The 20273-nt window shown below is 33.6% G+C and overlaps 1 protein-coding gene across 1 annotated transcript in view; it reads right to left on the reverse strand.

The window, feature by feature from the left end:
* LOC129225043 (adipokinetic hormone/corazonin-related peptide receptor variant I-like) overlaps window positions 1–19757 on the reverse strand; it is a 110505-nt gene extending 90748 nt beyond the window's left edge. Inside the window, exon 1 of the mRNA XM_054859588.1 lies at window positions 19230–19757. Coding sequence (XP_054715563.1) covers window positions 19230–19757 — 528 coding nt within the window. The remainder of the gene's footprint in view (window positions 1–19229) is intronic.
* Window positions 19758–20273: the final 516 nt, after the last annotated feature.

A 20273-nucleotide genomic window follows, 5' to 3' on the forward strand; every position in this document is an offset into this window, starting at 1 on the left:
TTTCTTCAAAACTAGAAACGAAGTTTTTAAGAACATCATCACAGGCGAACTATCCTTTTGAATTTAGAAGAGTACAGTTTCCTGTTAAAGTTTGCTTTGCAATAACCATTAATAAATCACAAGGACAGACATTAAAAGTAGCAGGGACCAATTTAAGAGAAGACTTTTTTTCACATGGCCAATGTTATGTAGCTTTCTCCAAAGTCAGTTCATCAAGCAGCTTAATAATTTTAGCACCAGAAAAAAAAAACTAAAAATGTTGTATACAAAGAAGTTCTTGCTTAAACATAGGTATATCAATAAAATGTGGATGGCCTGTGTTTGCAAAGATAATCAATACTTTAAAAGGATCGTTAATAACAGTTAAAGATCGGTTAAGGACAAAGGCATATATGTAAGGAGTCCAGGGGCCCCGGGATCCTCCCCAAATTATAAAAAGTTATAGGTAATAAGTAATTATTATAGGGGATTTTCGAAACTAGGTGCACCAAGCACTGTTAACCCCTGCTAATTCCATTACCCGAGCAATGCCGGGTACGGGAATGCTAGTAATCCATAAAAGTAGTAAAAGATTTACATTAAGTACTTAAGTATCCTGGCTCTTGTTAGTGGTATCAGTTCTCAGATGAGAATAATACGAGGTTGAGAACAACTCATGTTGTTCTTATCTGAGAGCAACTCAATCCAAAAATTATGAATTGTGCACATTTGAAACAAGTTCAAGATGAAAAAGGGGATTTAACTAGATTTAATATCTTCAAATGTGTAACCCAAAGACTCAGCATACAATCCTTGAAAGTAGGAAAAATGCGTCATCACAAAAAGATTCCCGTTACGTACTTCCTTCTAACTCCTCTGAGTGGTATAAGTTTTCAGATGAGAACTACACGAGCATGAGAACAACTCCCGCTGTTCTCATTTGGGAGAAACATATAATCCAAATGTTGTGAATTATGCACATTGGAAATAAATTCAAGATTAAAAAAAGTAAGTTTACTGGATATGATATTATCAAATGTAAATGTATGCTCAAAGACTCAGCATATAATCCATAAAAGTAGAAACGATACCTCGTCACAAAAAGAATCACGTTACTTACCTACTTCATTCTGACTCCTCTAAGCCGTATCAGCTTTCAGATGTGAATAACACGAGCATGAGAACAACTCATGTTATTCTCATCTGAGAGCATATAATTCAAATGCAATGAATTACGCGTATTTAACTAGATTTCATATTACCAAATGAATAATGCCAAGACTTAGTATATAATCCATAAAAATAGAAAAAATTCGTCTTCACAAAAAAGATTCACGCTACGTACTTCATTCTGGCTCCTCTGAGTGATATCAGTTCTCAGATGACGAGTGGCTCTGATTTTTTGCCCAAGTATTTATGCATTTCATTCTACATTCTACGTTGCTTGCTGCAAATTATCTTAATTTGTGGAAAGTTACAGCTGTCAGCAAAAAAAAACCATGCAAAGGAAATAAGAACTTTTATCTATTTCATGTTTTCGTGGGAACGGAACAAAATGTCTAACGTAGAGATTTTCTTAAAGGAAAAAACATTGGCGTAAATAAACGAAGCTAATACAAGAGAATTGCTATTTTGCGTAAAAATCGTTATCTAATTTCAGTTTTGTATCGAAACAGGATGTTGTGCCTCAAAGTGAAATTAAAAGTCGTTGAAACATTAAATTTCTTCCAATTGCAGCTGTTAATTTTCCTGCTCTCTTTTTCTTTTCTTTTTCTTTTTTTTTCGCTAATCAAAAACAATTGCTGTTCTGAAAAAGATTTTTTTCGATACAAAAATGTAATTTTCAGAGCCTAATGAATTTGTTTATGTATTTGTAGGCAAAAAATATTAAATATGTTCATTATATTTTTTCATAATTAAATTGTACACATGAAGTGTTTGTTTTTATAATCACTTTGTTAAAACAACATTTCATTTCAAAGACTTCTGTATGTCACGAAAATGCGTTAACAAGATAACTTAAGTCGGGAAGAAGGGGGATAGTGGGACACGAGGTACAGTGGAGTAAATGGAATTTCTCCCACAATTCTAGTACTAAAAAAAAAGAAAGAAAGAAAAGTGTGTCATATTTCAGTTGAATTGTATCACAACGCCACGGAAATCAACCACTGCCATTTTTCATCTAGTAAGGATGCTGCGGCCTATTTTATTATTTTTTTCATCGTTTGAAAAATTATGAAGTTTTACTGTTTTACATTTGAGGTATAAGTTATTACTCAATTTTCAATAATTAAAGCATTAACTTAAAGTTGAAACTTCTTAACTGCATGCGTGTAATGATGTTATTAATAAATTTTGTGCAACCTTTGACTCTTGGTTAAAAAATATTACTTAAGGGTTACAGTGGGACATGTTGAAGGGGATAGCGTGGAACAGTGTCCTTCTTTATCTCCAACATTGCCCACTATAAAGTAGTAATATACTTTTGAATAGTATAAATTAAATGTTTGAACACCAAACGTTTAGAACATCAAGATTGGAAATAAAATTATTTATGGAAGTTTTAGATAAGTTAATTTTTGTGATGTTTGCATCTTATACATATAAAATCTGAGTATCTATCTATCTATCTATCTATGTCCAAGCTTCTTCTCCCGAACGACAGTGAACTGACCATCGAACCAGGTATCGATGGATTCGTCATCTTCCCGTCTTCATGTTTGGCTATTTAACATAATCCTCCGATAATAATTAGCGGAGATATCAATTAAAAACTATTAATTATGACTCTTAGATTTCAAAATCAAATCCCTATTTTTCGAAGGCTTTCCTCCATTTAAATTATTATTCAGTGCTTCATCTCAACTTTCCGCAACAATACTTTTATTAAAATGTATGTGAGCGTGAAGAAAATCATTGAGATGAAAGATCTGTTGCCATTTTTTTTCTCGAATATGCTCAGGTAAAATTCTTGTTTTTGTTTTGAGGCTTTTCCTGTAATCAGGGTGTTTAAGTTGTTTACTTTTCGATTATTTTGCCCTAATCTGCAGCAAAATTTTGCTGTTTTTTTTTTTTTTTTTGTTCAAGCCTGATTGTTAAATACGCGTCACATGACATAACTTTCATTTTCGAGGAGGACCGTGCACGTCGTAAAGTAAATGAGTGATTTACAAGTTATTTGAGTTCTTTGAGGGTTTGTACCTGGAAAACGGATTGATGTAATTCTTGTACGACCATGTGGATAGAATCCATCCAAATATTTATCTGAGTGGTATGCTGCATTAATAAACACCCGGGCAACGCCGGGTAGTAGACTATTTTATGTAAAAAGCGGATTGTTATTGTGCATAAATATTTCCGATATAGTCTATCGGATGTAATTCAGTTTAACGTGAGTAAAGATTATAGTTGATAATGCATATATTTTCCCCTTTTGTGCTGACTGAAAATGTACTCATAACTTGTATCATTGATAACGATTATTAACGTTGATGAGGTGTTTTGGCAAAAATATGTTTTACTGGTGTTTTGCAAACCTTGCTTTACGCGCATTTATTTATTCCTTAACGCGTTAGAAACTAGTGTCAGTGTACTACAAAAGCATCAACTGGACTGCTCTTACATTTTTTAGGTAGCCCGTGCAACGCCGGGCACGCAGCTAGTATTATATAAGATGATAAAAGTTGAAAATTGGCTCACTTTCCGTAATAGGTACGCCACTTGGCGATCAGTTTTCATTTTATTCCTTACTGCCATGTTTGGTGAAAGTAACATGGAAATTGCTTGTTTTGGCGATATCACGCGCTTTTCCCCTTTTTATTGGACTTTAAACAATATAGACCTTTGAAACCCAAAACCAGGAGCGCGACAGCCTATGAGGGCCAAGGCCTACTGTGCCCATCTCAGTTTTACTGACACAGAGCTCTGGGGTGCAAAAATGATCATTTGAACAACATTAAAATGAGAAACAAATCCAGCATATCTATATTAATAATATAAAGCTGTAGAGTTGTTTGTTTGTTGTAATCTCAGGAACTACTGGTTCGAATTGAAAAATTCTTTTTGTGTTGAATAGTCCATTGATTGAGGAAGCCTATAGGCTATAAAACATCACGCTATGACTAATAGGAGTGGATCAGGAATAAAAAATGTTATGAAAACGGGAAAATTTGTCATAATACAAAATGCTTGGAACGCCAAATATCCACGGTGGCTTGACCTGACAGCGCGGGCTCTGCAATCCAGAGGGTGTTGGTTCGAATCAGTCATGAGGCAAATCTCGAGGTTCCCTAAAATAGAACTAGTCTTACCTGAATTTCAGAGAAAGCCTAAACGATGCTAAAAAGATTTGTAAAAAAAAAATACTTATCACTGTTTTTATTTTCTTATTAATTAATTAATTAACTATTAATATAAAGGTGAAGAGTGTGTGTTGAATAGTCCTTTTATTGAGGAAAGGCCATAATAGGCTACATAACATTGCGCTTTGACTAATTGGAGTAGAGCAGCAATAAAAAAGGTAATAAAAACACGGAAAAATTTATATCATTATATAAAATGCTTGGAAAGCCGAATATGCCTATATTTTTGAGGTAGACCATGCAAGGCCAGGCAATGCAGCTAGTGATCACATAAAACCGTTAAAATGTAAAATAAACTGCTAAATAACGAACAAGCCATTAAGTAGCATGAAATGTTAGATTCAAATAATTTGCCAAACAAATTTGAAAAAAAAAAAGTGAAACACTAAGCCAACCGCTAAATATATGCGTGAAGTCATTATCTAACACCAAAAGTCTCAATAAAATGTCAAATCAGAGAAATTGAAGTAAACGTTAGTTTTCCATATTTGTTAAGATAGATAAAGTAAACAAGTCGCCAAGTCCAGTGACGTACCTGCAACAAAAAAGTACCGAGAATTGCACTTTCAAATGTAAAAAAATGTGAAGTATTGATCAGCGTCTGTGATCTAAAATTGCGTTAAAACTGTATGGGATGTGTAGAAAGAACAAAAATACAATATAATAGTGCATCAGAGGGAGCGAGAAAACACTAAATAAGTACACCCCTACTTTGTCATGAACCGATGCAAAAAACAAAAAAAAAAACAAAAAAAAAGAGCTTTACCTCGATTAATTTTCCAAATATCTGCAATTTTTACCTGATTTTATGGACATATCGCAAAATATCGGCAATAGCGCCAAAGTGAAGCCATATTAGAAAAATCATTTTCGCCGCCAAGTTGTCGTGTGGCAAAAACTTGGCAGCCAAATGCTTGGCGATATATCGCCAAGTGGTCACCAAATTATAACATATCTTAATTCAACATTAAAATTAACAACCGTTTGCCCCAAAAGCGAGTAAAATACTCTTTTGAGATATTCGAATGCAACCAAAAGAGGAAGTGCACATTTGGACCCCTCTGAGGATCGACATCAAAAATACAACTTTTTATGGCTTACCGATTTTTAGGTATGCGAAATGCATGTACACGCATATAGGTGCATACAGACTTCACAAGAAAACTCGTAGTAATTAACTCGATCTTCAAAATGGATGTTTCTGCTTTCCATACTTTCGTAGGTACGTATGCACGCGCAGAAGGGTTAAAGAAAAAGAAAGAAAGAAAAGAACTGCTCAGCATTCCTTCGGGGATGAGTAAAATATTCGTTTAGGTCGAAATTTGAGTGTAAATTATTTCACGATTACAATATTTTCTTTACTGCATTAAAAGAAGTAAAAAGAAACTCGTTTTTTAATGAAACCACTTTCTATCAAGAAGAGATGACTAGACCCATAATTTTGCCCACCTACTAGAAACCGTTTTGAGTTCGTAAGACACAAACATAACTACGCATATATACGTACGCAGGTCTCGACAAAGCTATAGCTAGGGCAAACCTAGTCTGGTAGCATTGTGAAACCAATATCCTAATTGCAGCAATACGACGCTGCCAGGAAATGTTTGCCAGATCAAAGTTTCGGGCTTTGCCAAATTGATCAAAAATAATATTTTATTTAATAAACAATTCACGTGCCGCTAAATAATTGCTCGCAGTGAGAAATCACCAAACGCGATAACTCGCCAGAAAAGACAACCACTCAAACACGCGCTCAGTTGTGGCTAAGGCAACTATATATACAGTAAAACCTGTGAAGTTGACCACCCTTGTAAGTTGACCACCTGTCTAAGTTGACCACTTTTTTAAGGAACGGAATTAGCCCTTATAATATAAATCAATCTCTGTAAGTTGACCACCTGTTTAAGTTGACCACTAAAATAGTGCACCGAGAGTGGTCAACTTACACAGGTTTTACTGTACGAGCCGACACATCAGCGTAAGATCAGCCATTTTGGATCGGAGCGCGTGTTTGAGTGGTTGTCTTTTCTGGCGAGTTATCGTTTTTGATGATTTCAACACTGCGAGCAATTATTAAGCGCCACGTGAATTGTTTATTAAATAAAATATTATTTTTGATCAATTTGGCAAAGCCCGAAACTTTGCTGTGGTAACCCTAGCTCCGCAACAATGAAAAATCCGATCCAAAATGGCTAAACTTAAGCTTATGCGTCGGCCTGTATATATAGCGGCTCTAGCACCAACTATAGTCAACATGAGCTCTTAGATGGTTAAAGGTATTTTCGGTTACACATATGTTTTTTGAGCGTGTGTACACACGTACAGACGTCGAGAAAAATCCAGTCTAATTTAATTCATGGTGAGTGTGAGTAAAATGGAAATTTGTGCTTTTTGAATTTGTCGCAATCGGACGTCAAGTTACTCGATTTTTTTTTTTTTGCTATTCAGTTTATTTCTATTTTACTTAATTACTAGCGGTACCCGCGCGGCTTTGCTCGTAGTAGAAATTAAAAAGTCATTTGGTACGCCTATATATTTACTAATAATGGATGATGAATTTCCGGCCAATTTAATATGTTCACTTGCTCGCCTACGTTATGGTAATTTGCTCGTCCGTGTTATGATAATTTCACTGTTAAAAATTTTCCGGAAAACTTACGGTAATTGTTACTGGCATCCATGTTGCCAGTAACTATTACCGTAAAAATCAAATGTTACTGTAAAATTTTACGGTTTCTTCGGTAGGCCACAGCAACCAATTGGCGCTGGGATCGCTTATTTCTCCGGTATAAATTACCGTAAATATCAGCGATGCGTTAAATCCGCCATTTTACAGTAACAATTACCAGAAAATCTTCCTGAATTTTTAAAAGTGTTGCTCGATAAAATGTTCGTAAAATCGGAATAAAAAAAGAACAAAATCGAATTTTTGAAAAATCACTTCGAAGTGCTCACCCCTATGCCAAATTTCAGGAAATCAACTAAATCTGTGCCAAATTTCAGGAAAATTAGTCGAACGGTCTAGGCGCAGACATGTAACAGGCATCCAGACTTACAGAGATCCATATATTGCAATTGCCGTTAATATCATCGAACAACAACAAAATAAATCTTCTGCAAGTACTTTTTTGTTTACTTGCCTCACATTTGCGTATTCAAACGGCATAAATATTAACACTTCTAATAGATGCAAAGCCATTTGATTACCTCGTTTGCCCAAGTATTTTGAGAAAGAGAAAATCCTTCAGAATATTCAAGTAATGCAAAAATGCATTCTTTAGTCTATTCTTTGGATTTCTCGTCTTCTCCTTTTTCAATTTTTTTGGAAGTTTTTATCGAAGACTCTAAACTCTGAATATTTGGTCTCTAGCTTCCAAATTTGCAATTCTGATTTCTGAAGATTTTTTAGTATTTTCACACAGCAAATGATTTTCTTTAAGATGACGTTATATTTTCTTAAAAGTTTTTTTCGCGTTTAAGTCAACCGGTATTTACAATTTAAGAAAGATTTCTTATTTTTGAAATCTAGTTTTGAAGTTAAAAAGTATTTGTTAAATGTTTCCAAGTGTAAACATTTAATGGGTTTGAATCCTCTTTATGAAAGTCACCGGTAGAAATAAGTCCCTTTTTTACTTCCTTTTACAAAAAAGGAAGTATTGTATTCGCGAAAAAATTTTCACCCAAAAATTGGCTTTAATTTCCATTTTGCTCACCCCCAAATGAATGTTGAGTTTTTTTTTTCAATTCGACCTTACGTGGATATGTGCCTAGGAACGTACAGACACCTGAAATATCCATTTTGACGATCTCCGAGTTAATTACGACGAGTTTTCTCGTGACGTCTGTATGTACGTATGTATGTGTGTATGTATGTCGCATAACTCAAGAACGGAATATCCTAGAAAGTTAAACTTTGGTACGTAGACTCCTAGTGAAATTTAGTTGTGCACCTTCCTTTTTGGTTGCATTCGTATGCTCTAAAGGGGATCTTTTGCCCCTTTTTGGGGGAAATCATTGTTAATTTCGATGTAAACTTACGTGGTGTTATAATTTGGCGGACACTTGGCGATATATCGCCAGTCTTTTGGTCGCCAAGCTTTGTCGTCAACTTGGCGACAAATTTGGCGATTATTTTTATTTTTTTTAAAAATCTGGTTTCAATTTGGCCATTGTTGGTGATATTTAGAGAGTAAACTATTGAATCATATTAAAACTGCCAATAATGAGAAAATGACATTAAATTGGAGTAAAAGGAAGTCATGTGATGCACACATCAGCTCGGTTTTTTTTTTGTACTGAGTTGCTTTCACATATAAAAAATAATTGTCTGAAAAAAAAAATATTTCAGAACGATTTCTGTAACACGTTTCCGCGTAAATTGCAAAGTCTTTACTAATAATAAAGCAGAAAGTCTCTCTGTCCGGAGGATGTTTGGATGTCTGGATGTCTGTAGGATGTCCGTAGGATGTCTGTGACGCGCATAGCGCTTAAACCGTTCGGCCGATTTTCATGAAATTTGGCACAAAGTTAGTTTGTAGCATGGGGGTGTGCACCTCGAAGCGATTTTTCGAAAATTCGATGTGGTTCTTTTTTTATTCCAATTTTAAGAAAAAAAGTATCATAAATTACGAAATTATCGTAACGTGGAACCGTAACATGGGCACAAGCCAATTGGCGAGATACGAAATTATCATAACGTGAAACCGTAACGTCGGTACAAGCCAACTGGCGAGAAAATTCACTATACATTATTTGTAAATATACAGGCGAACCAAAAGACCTTTTGATTTTTCTATTACGGGCGAAGCCGCGCGGGTGCCACTAGTAGTAAATAAAATGTTCTCACAATTTCTAAATTGCTACTTAAAACCCATAATACTAGTAAGTGTCATTTCTATAAACGTCAGCAGTAATATATTTTCAAAAGAATTTTCTTTTCAATCAGGTCATCATGTAACTTGTTAACATAATTTATCAATTTTGCGTAATCTGCCACGGTTTGTTCGCAGAAGTATAACGAATGGGGAGAAAGGCGATTTATTTACGTGTCAGTAGTTTTCACTAGTAATTTTAGCGCAGTGTAATAGTAGCTACAATTTGTCAAACAATTTATTATGTAAATTATCTAAAAAAAACTTTCATTATGAAAGAAAAAAAAAAATCTTCGAGAAACTTTGTGTTATGCAACAGTGAAAAATGACGCAATTTTGCATATTTTTGCAATTCTCGCTAATCAGCCGAATATTCTCCAAAATAAATGATTACGCTTCATTAACCTCTTTTCCACAACGACTTGATTACCCCGGAAAGAATTTTTATCCAGCTCATATAGCTGTCTCTAAACATAAAATCCCCCCCCGCCCCCATAAATCTCGCTTTGGAATGTAAATAAAATTTTTGAATTTTAGACTCACGACTTCAAAACATTTTTAAGTCAAATAAATAAAAACATTAAACTTCGTTTATTCTCTTTTTTAAATATGCAAAGTATGTCATCAAAAACAAAAAGCTTTTTTGTCAAATTACCCCAGCTATGAGGTAAGATGAAAAACGCGGATGGGTGAGATGACGAATAGCCAAAGGAAACCTTAAGAGACAAAAATGATACTTATAAATGTGTAAAAAATTGAATAAATTGGTACATATACTACTAGGAAGGATTAGTATTATATTCTCTCGTCCCAAGCCCGAAACAACATGTACAGCATGTTGTCCAATAAGTCCAATTGTTCATAAAAACAACTAAACAGAATGTTGTCCGCCTACATCCCCGCAAACAGCTCCCAAGCTGGAAAGACACACTACTAGGTAGGATTAGTATTATATTCTCTCGTCCCAAGCCCTAAACAACATGTACAGAATGTTGTCCAATAAGTCCAATTGTCCATATAAACAACTAAACAGAATGTTGTCCGTCTACATCCCCGCAAATAGCTCCCAAACTGGAAAGACACACTACGAGGTAGGATTAGTATTATATTCTCCCGTCCCAAGCCCTAAACAACATGTACAGCATGTTGTCCAATAAGTCCAATTGTCCATATAAACAACTAAAGAGAATGTTGTCCGTCTACATCCCCGCAAATAGCTCCCAAACTGGAAAGACACACTACCAGGTAGGATTTGTATTATATTCTCCCGGTCCAAGCCCTAAACAACATGTACAGCATGTTGTCCAATAAGTCCAATTGTCCGTATAAACAACTAAACAGAATGTTGTCCGTCTACATCCCCGCAAATAGCTCCCAAACTGGAAAGACACACTACGAGGTAGGATTAGTTTTATATTCTCCCGTTCCAAGCCCTAAACAACATGTACAGCATGTTGTTCAGTAAGAGGATTAATGCAACAAACTCCTCGTGGTGCACTCTGGGTAACGCAAAATCTGCTGCAGCTTTCTACCGAGCTCTGCAAGACATTTTCTTTACCTTGAGGTTTATTAGGAACACCTTAGTTTTATGATGTAAATGTATGGGGGAATGTGGGGTAAAGAGAAATAGTGAGGCTAAGTGAAATGGCGAAATATTTACTCCGCTTTGAGCGACACTTACCTAGTAATATTTTAACTATGTAGTTACATATGTAGTCTATTCCAGTTAAGGAAAAATTACCTCTGAAAATCAAAGCATACGATAATGCAAGTAATTTTCAAAAATTGATACTCAAATTGTAATATTTTGTTGTAACTGAAAAATAATTTTGCTGTCATCAAAGTTCTTTTTGTTAACATTTTAAGAAATAACGAGGTCCTTCTAAAATTCGGTGCAGTATTTATTTAGTTAATATTTAGCTTAATTGTATTCTTAATATTTTTTCACAATTAGTCAAGCTGGGAAAAGTGAAATAGTTTTTATTATTTACTCATTCAATCACTTACTAAATCACTTACGTATTCATTAATTAAATAATTTATTTACACTCTTTCATTTAATAATTCTCTTATTAGTTCTTTCATTTCCTCGTGAAATAATTAATTAATTAATTTAGTGATTAGTTTATTGTTTCATTATATTTCCATTTATTGAATTATCCTTTTATTTGCTCATTAATGCGTTCAAATTTTTTTTTACAATCAAATAGAACATATTTCATTCGATAAATACTTCATTTTTCACTTCGTCCCATGAGGGGTGGAAAAATGATAATTTTCCACTTCTTTTTTTTGAAGGAACAATGTTGCTGCCAAAAATACAAAATTATATTTCAATGCAAGTTTTATTATAAAATGTAATATTCTTTCTAAATGTACTGTAATTTTCAAAGGAAATTTCCCATTTGTTCATTTTGAAAAAGCTCAGTCATTTTAACCATTTCACTTTGCCCCACATTCCCCTACTAAATGGCATTTATCTTCTACTGTTACCTTCCCCATTATGATAAACGTTTTGTCCTTCATATGCTACCGTTAAATGGGTTTTTCCGTTACATATCTAAATAAATTATTAGTAAATCATTGTTTTCCGCATAAAAGAGAAAGTTTTTTTAAAATGAAAGTAAGTACATTTTTTAACTTGTACGATTATTTTTGGTGTCTAAAAGCAGTTTTGATAGAAATAACGCGATATTGTTTTGTATAATACCATGGCCAAAAATACTTCCTCCATCTTGTTCTTACCTTTTCTTAGGTTTTTTTTTAATAAGATAGAAAATATTTTTTATCGTGCTGCGCTTTGCACTGTAAATGTTTTAAAGAATATTTACGATAAATAAGTATTAGGAAAATAAAGCGTGTGAACACTCCAGTCTTTCAAATTCCACTTTCCGCTGTTTTATTTGTTATCAAACTATAACTCAAACCACACCCCCTCAAATGTAACAAAAGGCAAATTCCTCTAATTTTTACAAGTATGCCCTAAATCTTTGACGCTAGCATATTCATTATAAATGTATCCAAAGCGCGATTATTTCCGAAACACAGTGATTTTGTTTATATGGTATGCATTCCAAAATACCAAACGAGTAAAAAATAAGGTTTACTATGTGACGTATCATAAGAGTTTTTAACGCTGATTACTTAAATTATTAAGTTACATAGGCCTAAAAGTTGAGGTTTTTGTACTTTGTTGTTTAATATTAGCTTGATACTTTAATAAAAACTCATGTTTGTGTGTTTAGAACAAGTAATAAACAACACTCCAGAAGCATGAAAAGTTGTAACCAAAGGCATGCTTAGCAAACAATTTAAATTTAATTTTTTCTTTAGAATTCATTTTGAATTCTAAGTAATATTTGCAATGTGAAAATGTTATAATAATTCTATGTTTCTAGAGCTAAGGATCAAAGAAAACATGAGAAATGCAAGAAAATGTCGGGCAAAGTGAAACTGCAAACTTTTCCAGCGCCACCTGTCTAACAACGTTTGAACTAATTCATTAAGCATATAGTTGATACCAGTCAAAAAATCAATAGTTCTAAAAATTAACGAAAATAATAGTAGGGTAGACCGGGGCACATTTACGAGGATTTTTTTCAATGAATTTTCTACATTTTATGTTTTAACTTAGGAAATTTTAGACATTGCGGTTTTATGAAGCAGTTAATGGTGTCAAAATTGTTACATTCAGTTGTTGCTCAGTTCGTGTTTTTAACCGTTAAAAAATTATTTTCGAGCCCAAGTCGGTTGCGTAAACTTACCCCGGACACGGCACACGTTTACGCATATTTATTTTGACACCTAACGTGGTTCTGTTAGTGTTTTGAGCTGAATGTCTTACCATCGTTAAAATAAAGCAAATTTATTACAAACTGAATAGTGTATAAAGTAAAAGCTGAACGGGCATGAAGACAGCACTACATGATTGTAAGCTATAAGATACGAATTTGAAACTCAATTAAAAATTGAATGGTAATTTAAAAATTAAATAGCCTGAAAATACTAAAACGTTTTGAGACAGTTCGGAGCGAAAAAAGCGCCAGGGCACGTTTAGAAGTAAGACATAGTAAGAACGTGCGTAAACCTGGTCAGACGTCAACGCGTAAACTTGCCCTTCGCTAAGTTTGGATTTATTTTTAACGTGCAAAAAAATTTAATAACATTTCAGTTCATACAAATACAATTCTCAAAAAAGGATGAAATTCTGCTAATTTTTATATATCTGTTCTTTCTTAACTAAGTATTTTTTATTCACAATAAGCTTCAAAACGTTCATCTCGCATTTACTCGACTTGGTAGAAAACAGATTACTCTTTCTGCGTTCTAGACTGAAGTTCGACAGATGCTCAAAAACTTGTGATGATATTTGCTACGGAGCAGCATCAATTTGTTATGACTGTTGGCTCTCCAGTTATAATTCGTTTTGAAAAAAGGGCTCTGCGTAAACGTGCCCCAGTTTATCCTACAAGTTATTTTCAAAATTTAAAACACGCGTTGTAATATTTTATGCTTTATCAAAAATAAATTTTTTTAAAAATAAAATGATAAAGCTTTCGTAATTTGAATTTTATGTCTTAATTGAGATCTATTGGGGCCTAGTGTAGTACTTATTTATTTAGAGTAGACCGGGGGAATGCCGCCACCTTACGGAACTTCAATTTTTATCACCATCAAAAATCGTATTTATGAGCTAGATCAATATTTTGGATTACTGTACGCCATCTTAAGAATGTATGCAAAATTTGTTATTAATAAATCTGTAAATGAAATAGATCTTTAATTTTAAGGTTTAAAAACTTTTTCTACGTAAATTTAAGTGAAATATTAACACTCTTGTAGGTTAAGCACATCAGTATTTCTTTTCCCAACTAAGAAGATATTTTAAACATATAACTTCTGAGGTTGTTAATTCCTTTTAAAAATTTTGCGTATTTCTCAGAATCACAAATAAGAGTATAGGGTAAACCTGGGGAATGCCGCCACCTTAAGGAACTTCAATTTTTATCACCATCAAAAATCGTATTTATGAGCTAGATCAATATTTTGGATTACTGTACGCCATCTTAAGAATGTATACAAAATTTTTTATTAATAAATCTATAAAAAATAAAATAGTCATAAAACATCAATTTCTCAACCTCTGCACTGTGGCGGTATTACCCAGGGAGCTGTGGTAATCCCGCCACAGACATGGGGTAATCCCGCCACTAGCCAATATGACTAAAAGACTAAGAAGGAAAATTTATTGAAAATCCTATATGCAATTAGCAATACAATATAGGAATTGATAAGCAAAACAAAAATGATATTTTTAGTTTATACGTGTGAAAAAAGAGTATTTTGAATTCATCTGCTTTTCTTAAAATTAACAAAAATCACAAATGTAGTTTACAGCTGTTTCAGCATCGCTAGACTCTGAACGCACCCACTTGCCACAGAAAGTGCATTTGTATCACAATTCGTTCGCACAAAGCAATATAGCAATAAGTTGCACAAAGTTTGGATCTCTTGGATCAAACAGGTCATCATTTTCGTCGTCGTCACGAAATTTTTTGACGTCGATGTCCTCCTCATCTGAAGAGTTTTCCAAACTAAAAAGTCACTTGCACCTTTTCTTAAAAGATTTATTCATTTTCTTTTGCCGTGTTGTCACTGCTTTCTCTTTCTTTGCATTTGGATTCAGTTGTGATATACATTCCCAAAACGTTGCTGCAGATTTTCTTTCGGCTTGTTTCTTTTTCAATGTCTTTTCTTTTCTTTTAGCTACTTTTCTTCCAAAACTGCCTTCATTAGGGTTCCCTTTAGAATTGACGAGTGGCCTTTACTTTTAGAACTTTCCTGTACCCTTTCTGCTGCCAATTTTGGAAATTGGTGAAAACTTTTCTGGCGATCGATGAAACGTTTTTTGAGGCACTTCCTGAACGGGCTTTGATGAGCAAGGTGCTAAATCCAGTAACTCACCTTCAGACGTATTGCTCGCATTTACAATATTGTTTTCTTCACCGGTTACTTCTGTTAAGACTAACTTATCAACTAACTCTTTTTACTAAGCACAGTTTACAAAAGCGCATTTTAGTTCCTTTAAAAAATTGCTTTGACCTATACAGTGGAAATATGCATCCGGGGGTAATGCCGCCACCATGGCGGCATTACCCCTGGAGAGGTGGCGTCATGACCCCGATCCGACAAGATGGAAGAAATGTAGATTAAAGACATCGAAACAAAAGGGAAGTGATCAATATTGTTGATTTAAATGTAAGTTAAAATATCTAGTTAAAGGTTGTTCATAGCAAATGCTGCCACTGTAGCATCTAAAGGTACATACCTCAGCTTATTAAAAGTGGAAAAATAAGTCTAAACTGATTCAACGCAACGTTCGACACTGTAAGAACAAACAACTCGCGCAATAGCTACCATCGACTTGGAGCATTGGTTGTAGCATCGTTTGCTACAGGTCAGGAGCTGTCAGGTCGGCTGTCCGGTTTCCTTGACTCAAATATCAGGGGGGGGGGGGGCATTTCCCCAAGTGGCGGCAGTTTCCCGGTCTACCCTAATATTAGGCGTGATTTGATTCGAAATGTTTAATTCAATTTGTCAAGTGCACACGGTGCAAAGTGGGTATGGAAAAGTGAAATAGTTTATTTCGTTAACTGAATAATTCTTGTGTTTAAAAATTTCGTATTAATTAATGCATTCATTTATTTTTTCATTCACTCATTTATTTTCTTATTCATTCACTATTGTACTCGCCAATTAGTTTCTCATATTCTAATTAATACATTTAATAATTTTTCTATTATTTATTTAATTTTTCATATATTCAACTATTTGCATTCATTTGGTAAAAAATAAAATATTTAAATAGAAGATTTTTTTTGTTTTTCACTCTATCACATGCAATTACGGAAAGCGATATTTTCCTCTCTTTTAACTTCCTTTTACAAAAAGGAAGTATTGTATTCGCGAAAATTTTTTTACTAAAATATCGACCTTAATTTCCATTTCGCTCAACCTCGAATGAATGTTGAGGTTTTTTTTTTTTTCAACTCGACCACACGTGAATACGTGCCTAAGAACGTATAGACACGCGAAATATCCATTCTGACGATTCCCGAGTTAGTTACAACGAGTTTTCTCGTAACGTCTTATGTGCGGATGTGTGTATGTATGTCGCATAACTCAAGAAAAGTATGTCCTAGAAAGTTGAAATTTGGTACGTAGACTCCTAGTAGGGTCTAGTTGTACAATTCCTCTTTTTGTTTGCATTCGGGTGTTTCTAAGGGGGTCTTTTGCCCCTTTTTGCGGGGAAATCATTGCTAATTTCGATGTAAACTCAAGTGGTGTTACTATTTGGCGGAGACTTGGCGATATATCGCCAGTCTTTTGGGCGCCAAGTTTTGTCGCCAACTTGGCGACAAAATTTGCGGATTTTTAAAGAAAAATCTGGTTTCAATTTGGCCACTATTGATGATCATTAGAAAGTAAACTATTGAATCACATTAAAATTACCAATAATAGGAAATTGACATTAAATTGGAGTAAAAGGAAGTCATGTCACACATCAGCTCGTTTTTATTGAGATACAAATTTACTGCCAAAAATAAAAAATAATACTTCATTGCAAATTTTAATTGAAAATATATTGTTTTTTCTTTATGTAGGTACTGTATGTTTCAACGAATTTCCAGTTTATTTTTCAAAAGGTAAGTTATCTTGATTATCTCACTTTGTCTCGCATTCTCCTGCATAAATTTTCGGAAAAAATTGCAACAATTTACTTTCAATCTTTAATAGTAAGATACATTTAGCTTTGAACATACTCGCGTCTTTTCGTTAAAACAACTACATTCGCGATAGGGCTACTTAGAGCTAACAATTTTCAACCGCAAAATATATGACGCAGTACTCTAACGTACTCTCAATCGTTGTCAGACGGTAGAGAAACATTAAATTGTCGAAGTCTCCACACTATCGAATTTTTTAAGCACTGACGCATATATATATATATATATATATATATATATATATATATATATATATATAATGTGCAGACGTCTCTCATATAACACGGTACTTCTACAACATGGTTTCGATATTACACGGTACCAAATTTGCGATTATTATAACACGGTTTCGATATTACACGGTACCAAATTTGCAATTAATATAACGCGGTTTCGATATTACACGGTACAAAACTTGAATTTAATACTTCATGGTTTTGATATGACTCGAATGTTATATTTATAAAAGATGGAATTTCATTTTTGTTTAATACATTCTGTTAATGGTTGATAACTCTAATAAGTTTTTACTTTGTTTCTATGAAACTCGGTTTCGATATAACACGATACACATCCCTTGATTTACATTATTTCTAAGTCTCGTATAGCACGGTTTCGATATAACACGATACATCTTAACCTGATTTTTCTCATGCATATACATAATTAGTATTAAAAAAAGTAAACTTGATATTTTTAAAAAAAAGTCTCGTATAAAATGGTTTTGATACTACACGGAACGAATTAACCGTGTTATACGAGGGACACCTGTACATTAACGTTTACCCATTCGAAAAACATTACCTAATTTGTTGTATTATTTTCACAGCGAAATTGCATTGTTTTCTTTTTATTTACCAAATATTATTTGGAGTATTATTAAAAGTTCAAAATGTATTCGAACAATTATAAATATATGTATTAAGAGCAGAACAGCTCCAAATATAAAAATAAATTATACATAAGGATACATTATTTTTTTTATTAAGGTGTCATTAAAAATGATGTAACTTCATAAATCAAATTCTAACAATATTAAATGTAAAGACAAAGAAGCTGTTCGCTTCTTGCATCGGGAACTTCAATTGTCCGAAACTACTCTGAGTAGTATTTTAAGCTGCGTTCGAAGACATTTTTTTGAAAAATAACTTGGACATTTTTTAAAATGTTATTTTTAAACTACATTTGTTTCAAAACTATGGAAAAAATTTAAAAACAACCTTTCAAAATATATTTTTAAAAAAATTACACAAATTTTAAGAAGCATAGCCACATAGATCCTTATAGTAATACATTTGTATGACACTTACGTGTGTTTTGCTCTAAAAGATTTCTTTTTTTTTTTTTCAAAATAGTTCTGAGATATAGCTGAGCAAAGTTTCTATACCGGTATTTTTTTGTAATCAAATGCTTTTGTTAAACTTATCCACATAAAAATATTACTTAATTCTGAAATTCAGCTTAGCTTTTAGGGGAAAACACCAAGCATATTACAGAGAACTATCTCAGAGAATTTCACATCAATTCTTGAATAACGTTTTGAGGTATCATTGTTACAGTAAACAACTTTCTTCAAAAATATCATTCTTCAGAAAACGCATTTAAATGCAACTTCCGGTCTGGAGTTTCATGTACGACTCTGTAATAATGCAGCTTTAACTCCAGTTGTAATTTACGTAGAGTAAAAACTTAAGCAGTTTTGGAAAGCTAATGAATCAGACTACAAAACGGAATCATAAAATGAAATTGGTATATTTCATCGAAAATGTCGATTTTAACACAGTCGGATACCTTAAGACACTTAATCGTTAGGTCGTTAAGTGACCGAGAGTAATAAAGCATTTACGAATAAAAGTAGTAAAAATATAACAATACTAAAAGACAAAACGAAGGTACTAAAATGTGCCCTAATACTTTTTCCTGTAAAATACAATAATATTCCAATGAAAAAGTTGTAGTAAATTGTAATTTTTAAAAATCACCTTTGTAAATAATGATTATAAATGTATACAAGAAATTTGCGTGTTTTATCCGAATGGATGTTTTGGAGGCAGTAAATTTAATTCATGATAGTTTCAATATTATCTTAGCCAATTGGATTTACAAAAAATAAATAAATAAATAGAATAAATAAATAAATAAATAACTGGTAGTTCTTAAAAACTTTAAAACAACCGAATCAATAAGTTTTTCATATCAAATAAAATGTGTCATCCAAATGCTCAACTCACCTGTGGAATGCTGCAAAGAATGCTGATGACCCAAGCAAGGGTCAGCATGATCTTCCCTCTCCTTTGAGCATCGTTGACTTTCAGCGGATGTAAAATGGCAAAGTATCTGTCCAAGCTGATGCATACAAGGACCATCGAGGACAAGTACGGTCCGAACGCTCTCATGTACAACATCATCTTGCAGACAACATTCCCAGCGATCCAAGCCACTGTAATCCTCCAAGCAATCTCAAGAGGTATCATGACAAATGTCACAATCAAGTCGGCAATGGACAAGTGCATGATCATGAGGTTCACTCTGGACTTCCGGTGTCTGTTGCGAATTAGGGTGACCAGTACCGGAATGTTCCCCCCTGCTGCCATAACGAACATCAGACTGTAAAGGACCACCTCTCGGATGGAGTCCTCGTTAAATGTCAAGTAATACGGAAGTTCGGGATAGCCGATGGAACCGTTCAAAGTGTCATTGGTGTCATTGAAGATATCCGTAGCTGTGTTCTGCTCTAGTTCGTCTATAGTTATCTCCATGCTGAGAGCGTCTGTTTTGGAAATAAAACAGTTTTATAAATATTTGATTTCGGTTAGTTTGGTTTCATTAGTTCTGTTCGTATTGTTCGCATCATTGCTTCTAATGTTCTACCGTAATACTAGAGGCATGACTGAGTGAAAATAAATTTAAAAAAATCAAAAGACTTAAAAGATCGTACGTATTTCTCTCTTCACAAAAGCCAACTAAGAGCTCTTGCTAAAAATCTTTACAAAAGCATTTCATAATTAAGACCTTTCTCTTTAATTGACTACTCTTGTAAAATTACTTAACAAAAGTCATCCTCCACAGCTGTAATACGCCAGTTGGTTTTAAAATTTCCTGAATTAATTTGTAAGAACATAACTATTGCTTAGTTCATCACATGTTGAACAGTTTATCAATTTCCTTAAGAGAAAACAGATCCATTAATTTAAACAGGTTTTTTTTCAGTATTATTTTAGGGGAAAAACAGTGGCTAATAGAACTTGTCCCTAATAAGGAAAATATGACATCCA

Source organism: Uloborus diversus, chromosome 6, assembly GCF_026930045.1.
Source record: "Uloborus diversus isolate 005 chromosome 6, Udiv.v.3.1, whole genome shotgun sequence".
Classification (NCBI taxonomy): domain Eukaryota; kingdom Metazoa; phylum Arthropoda; class Arachnida; order Araneae; family Uloboridae; genus Uloborus; species Uloborus diversus.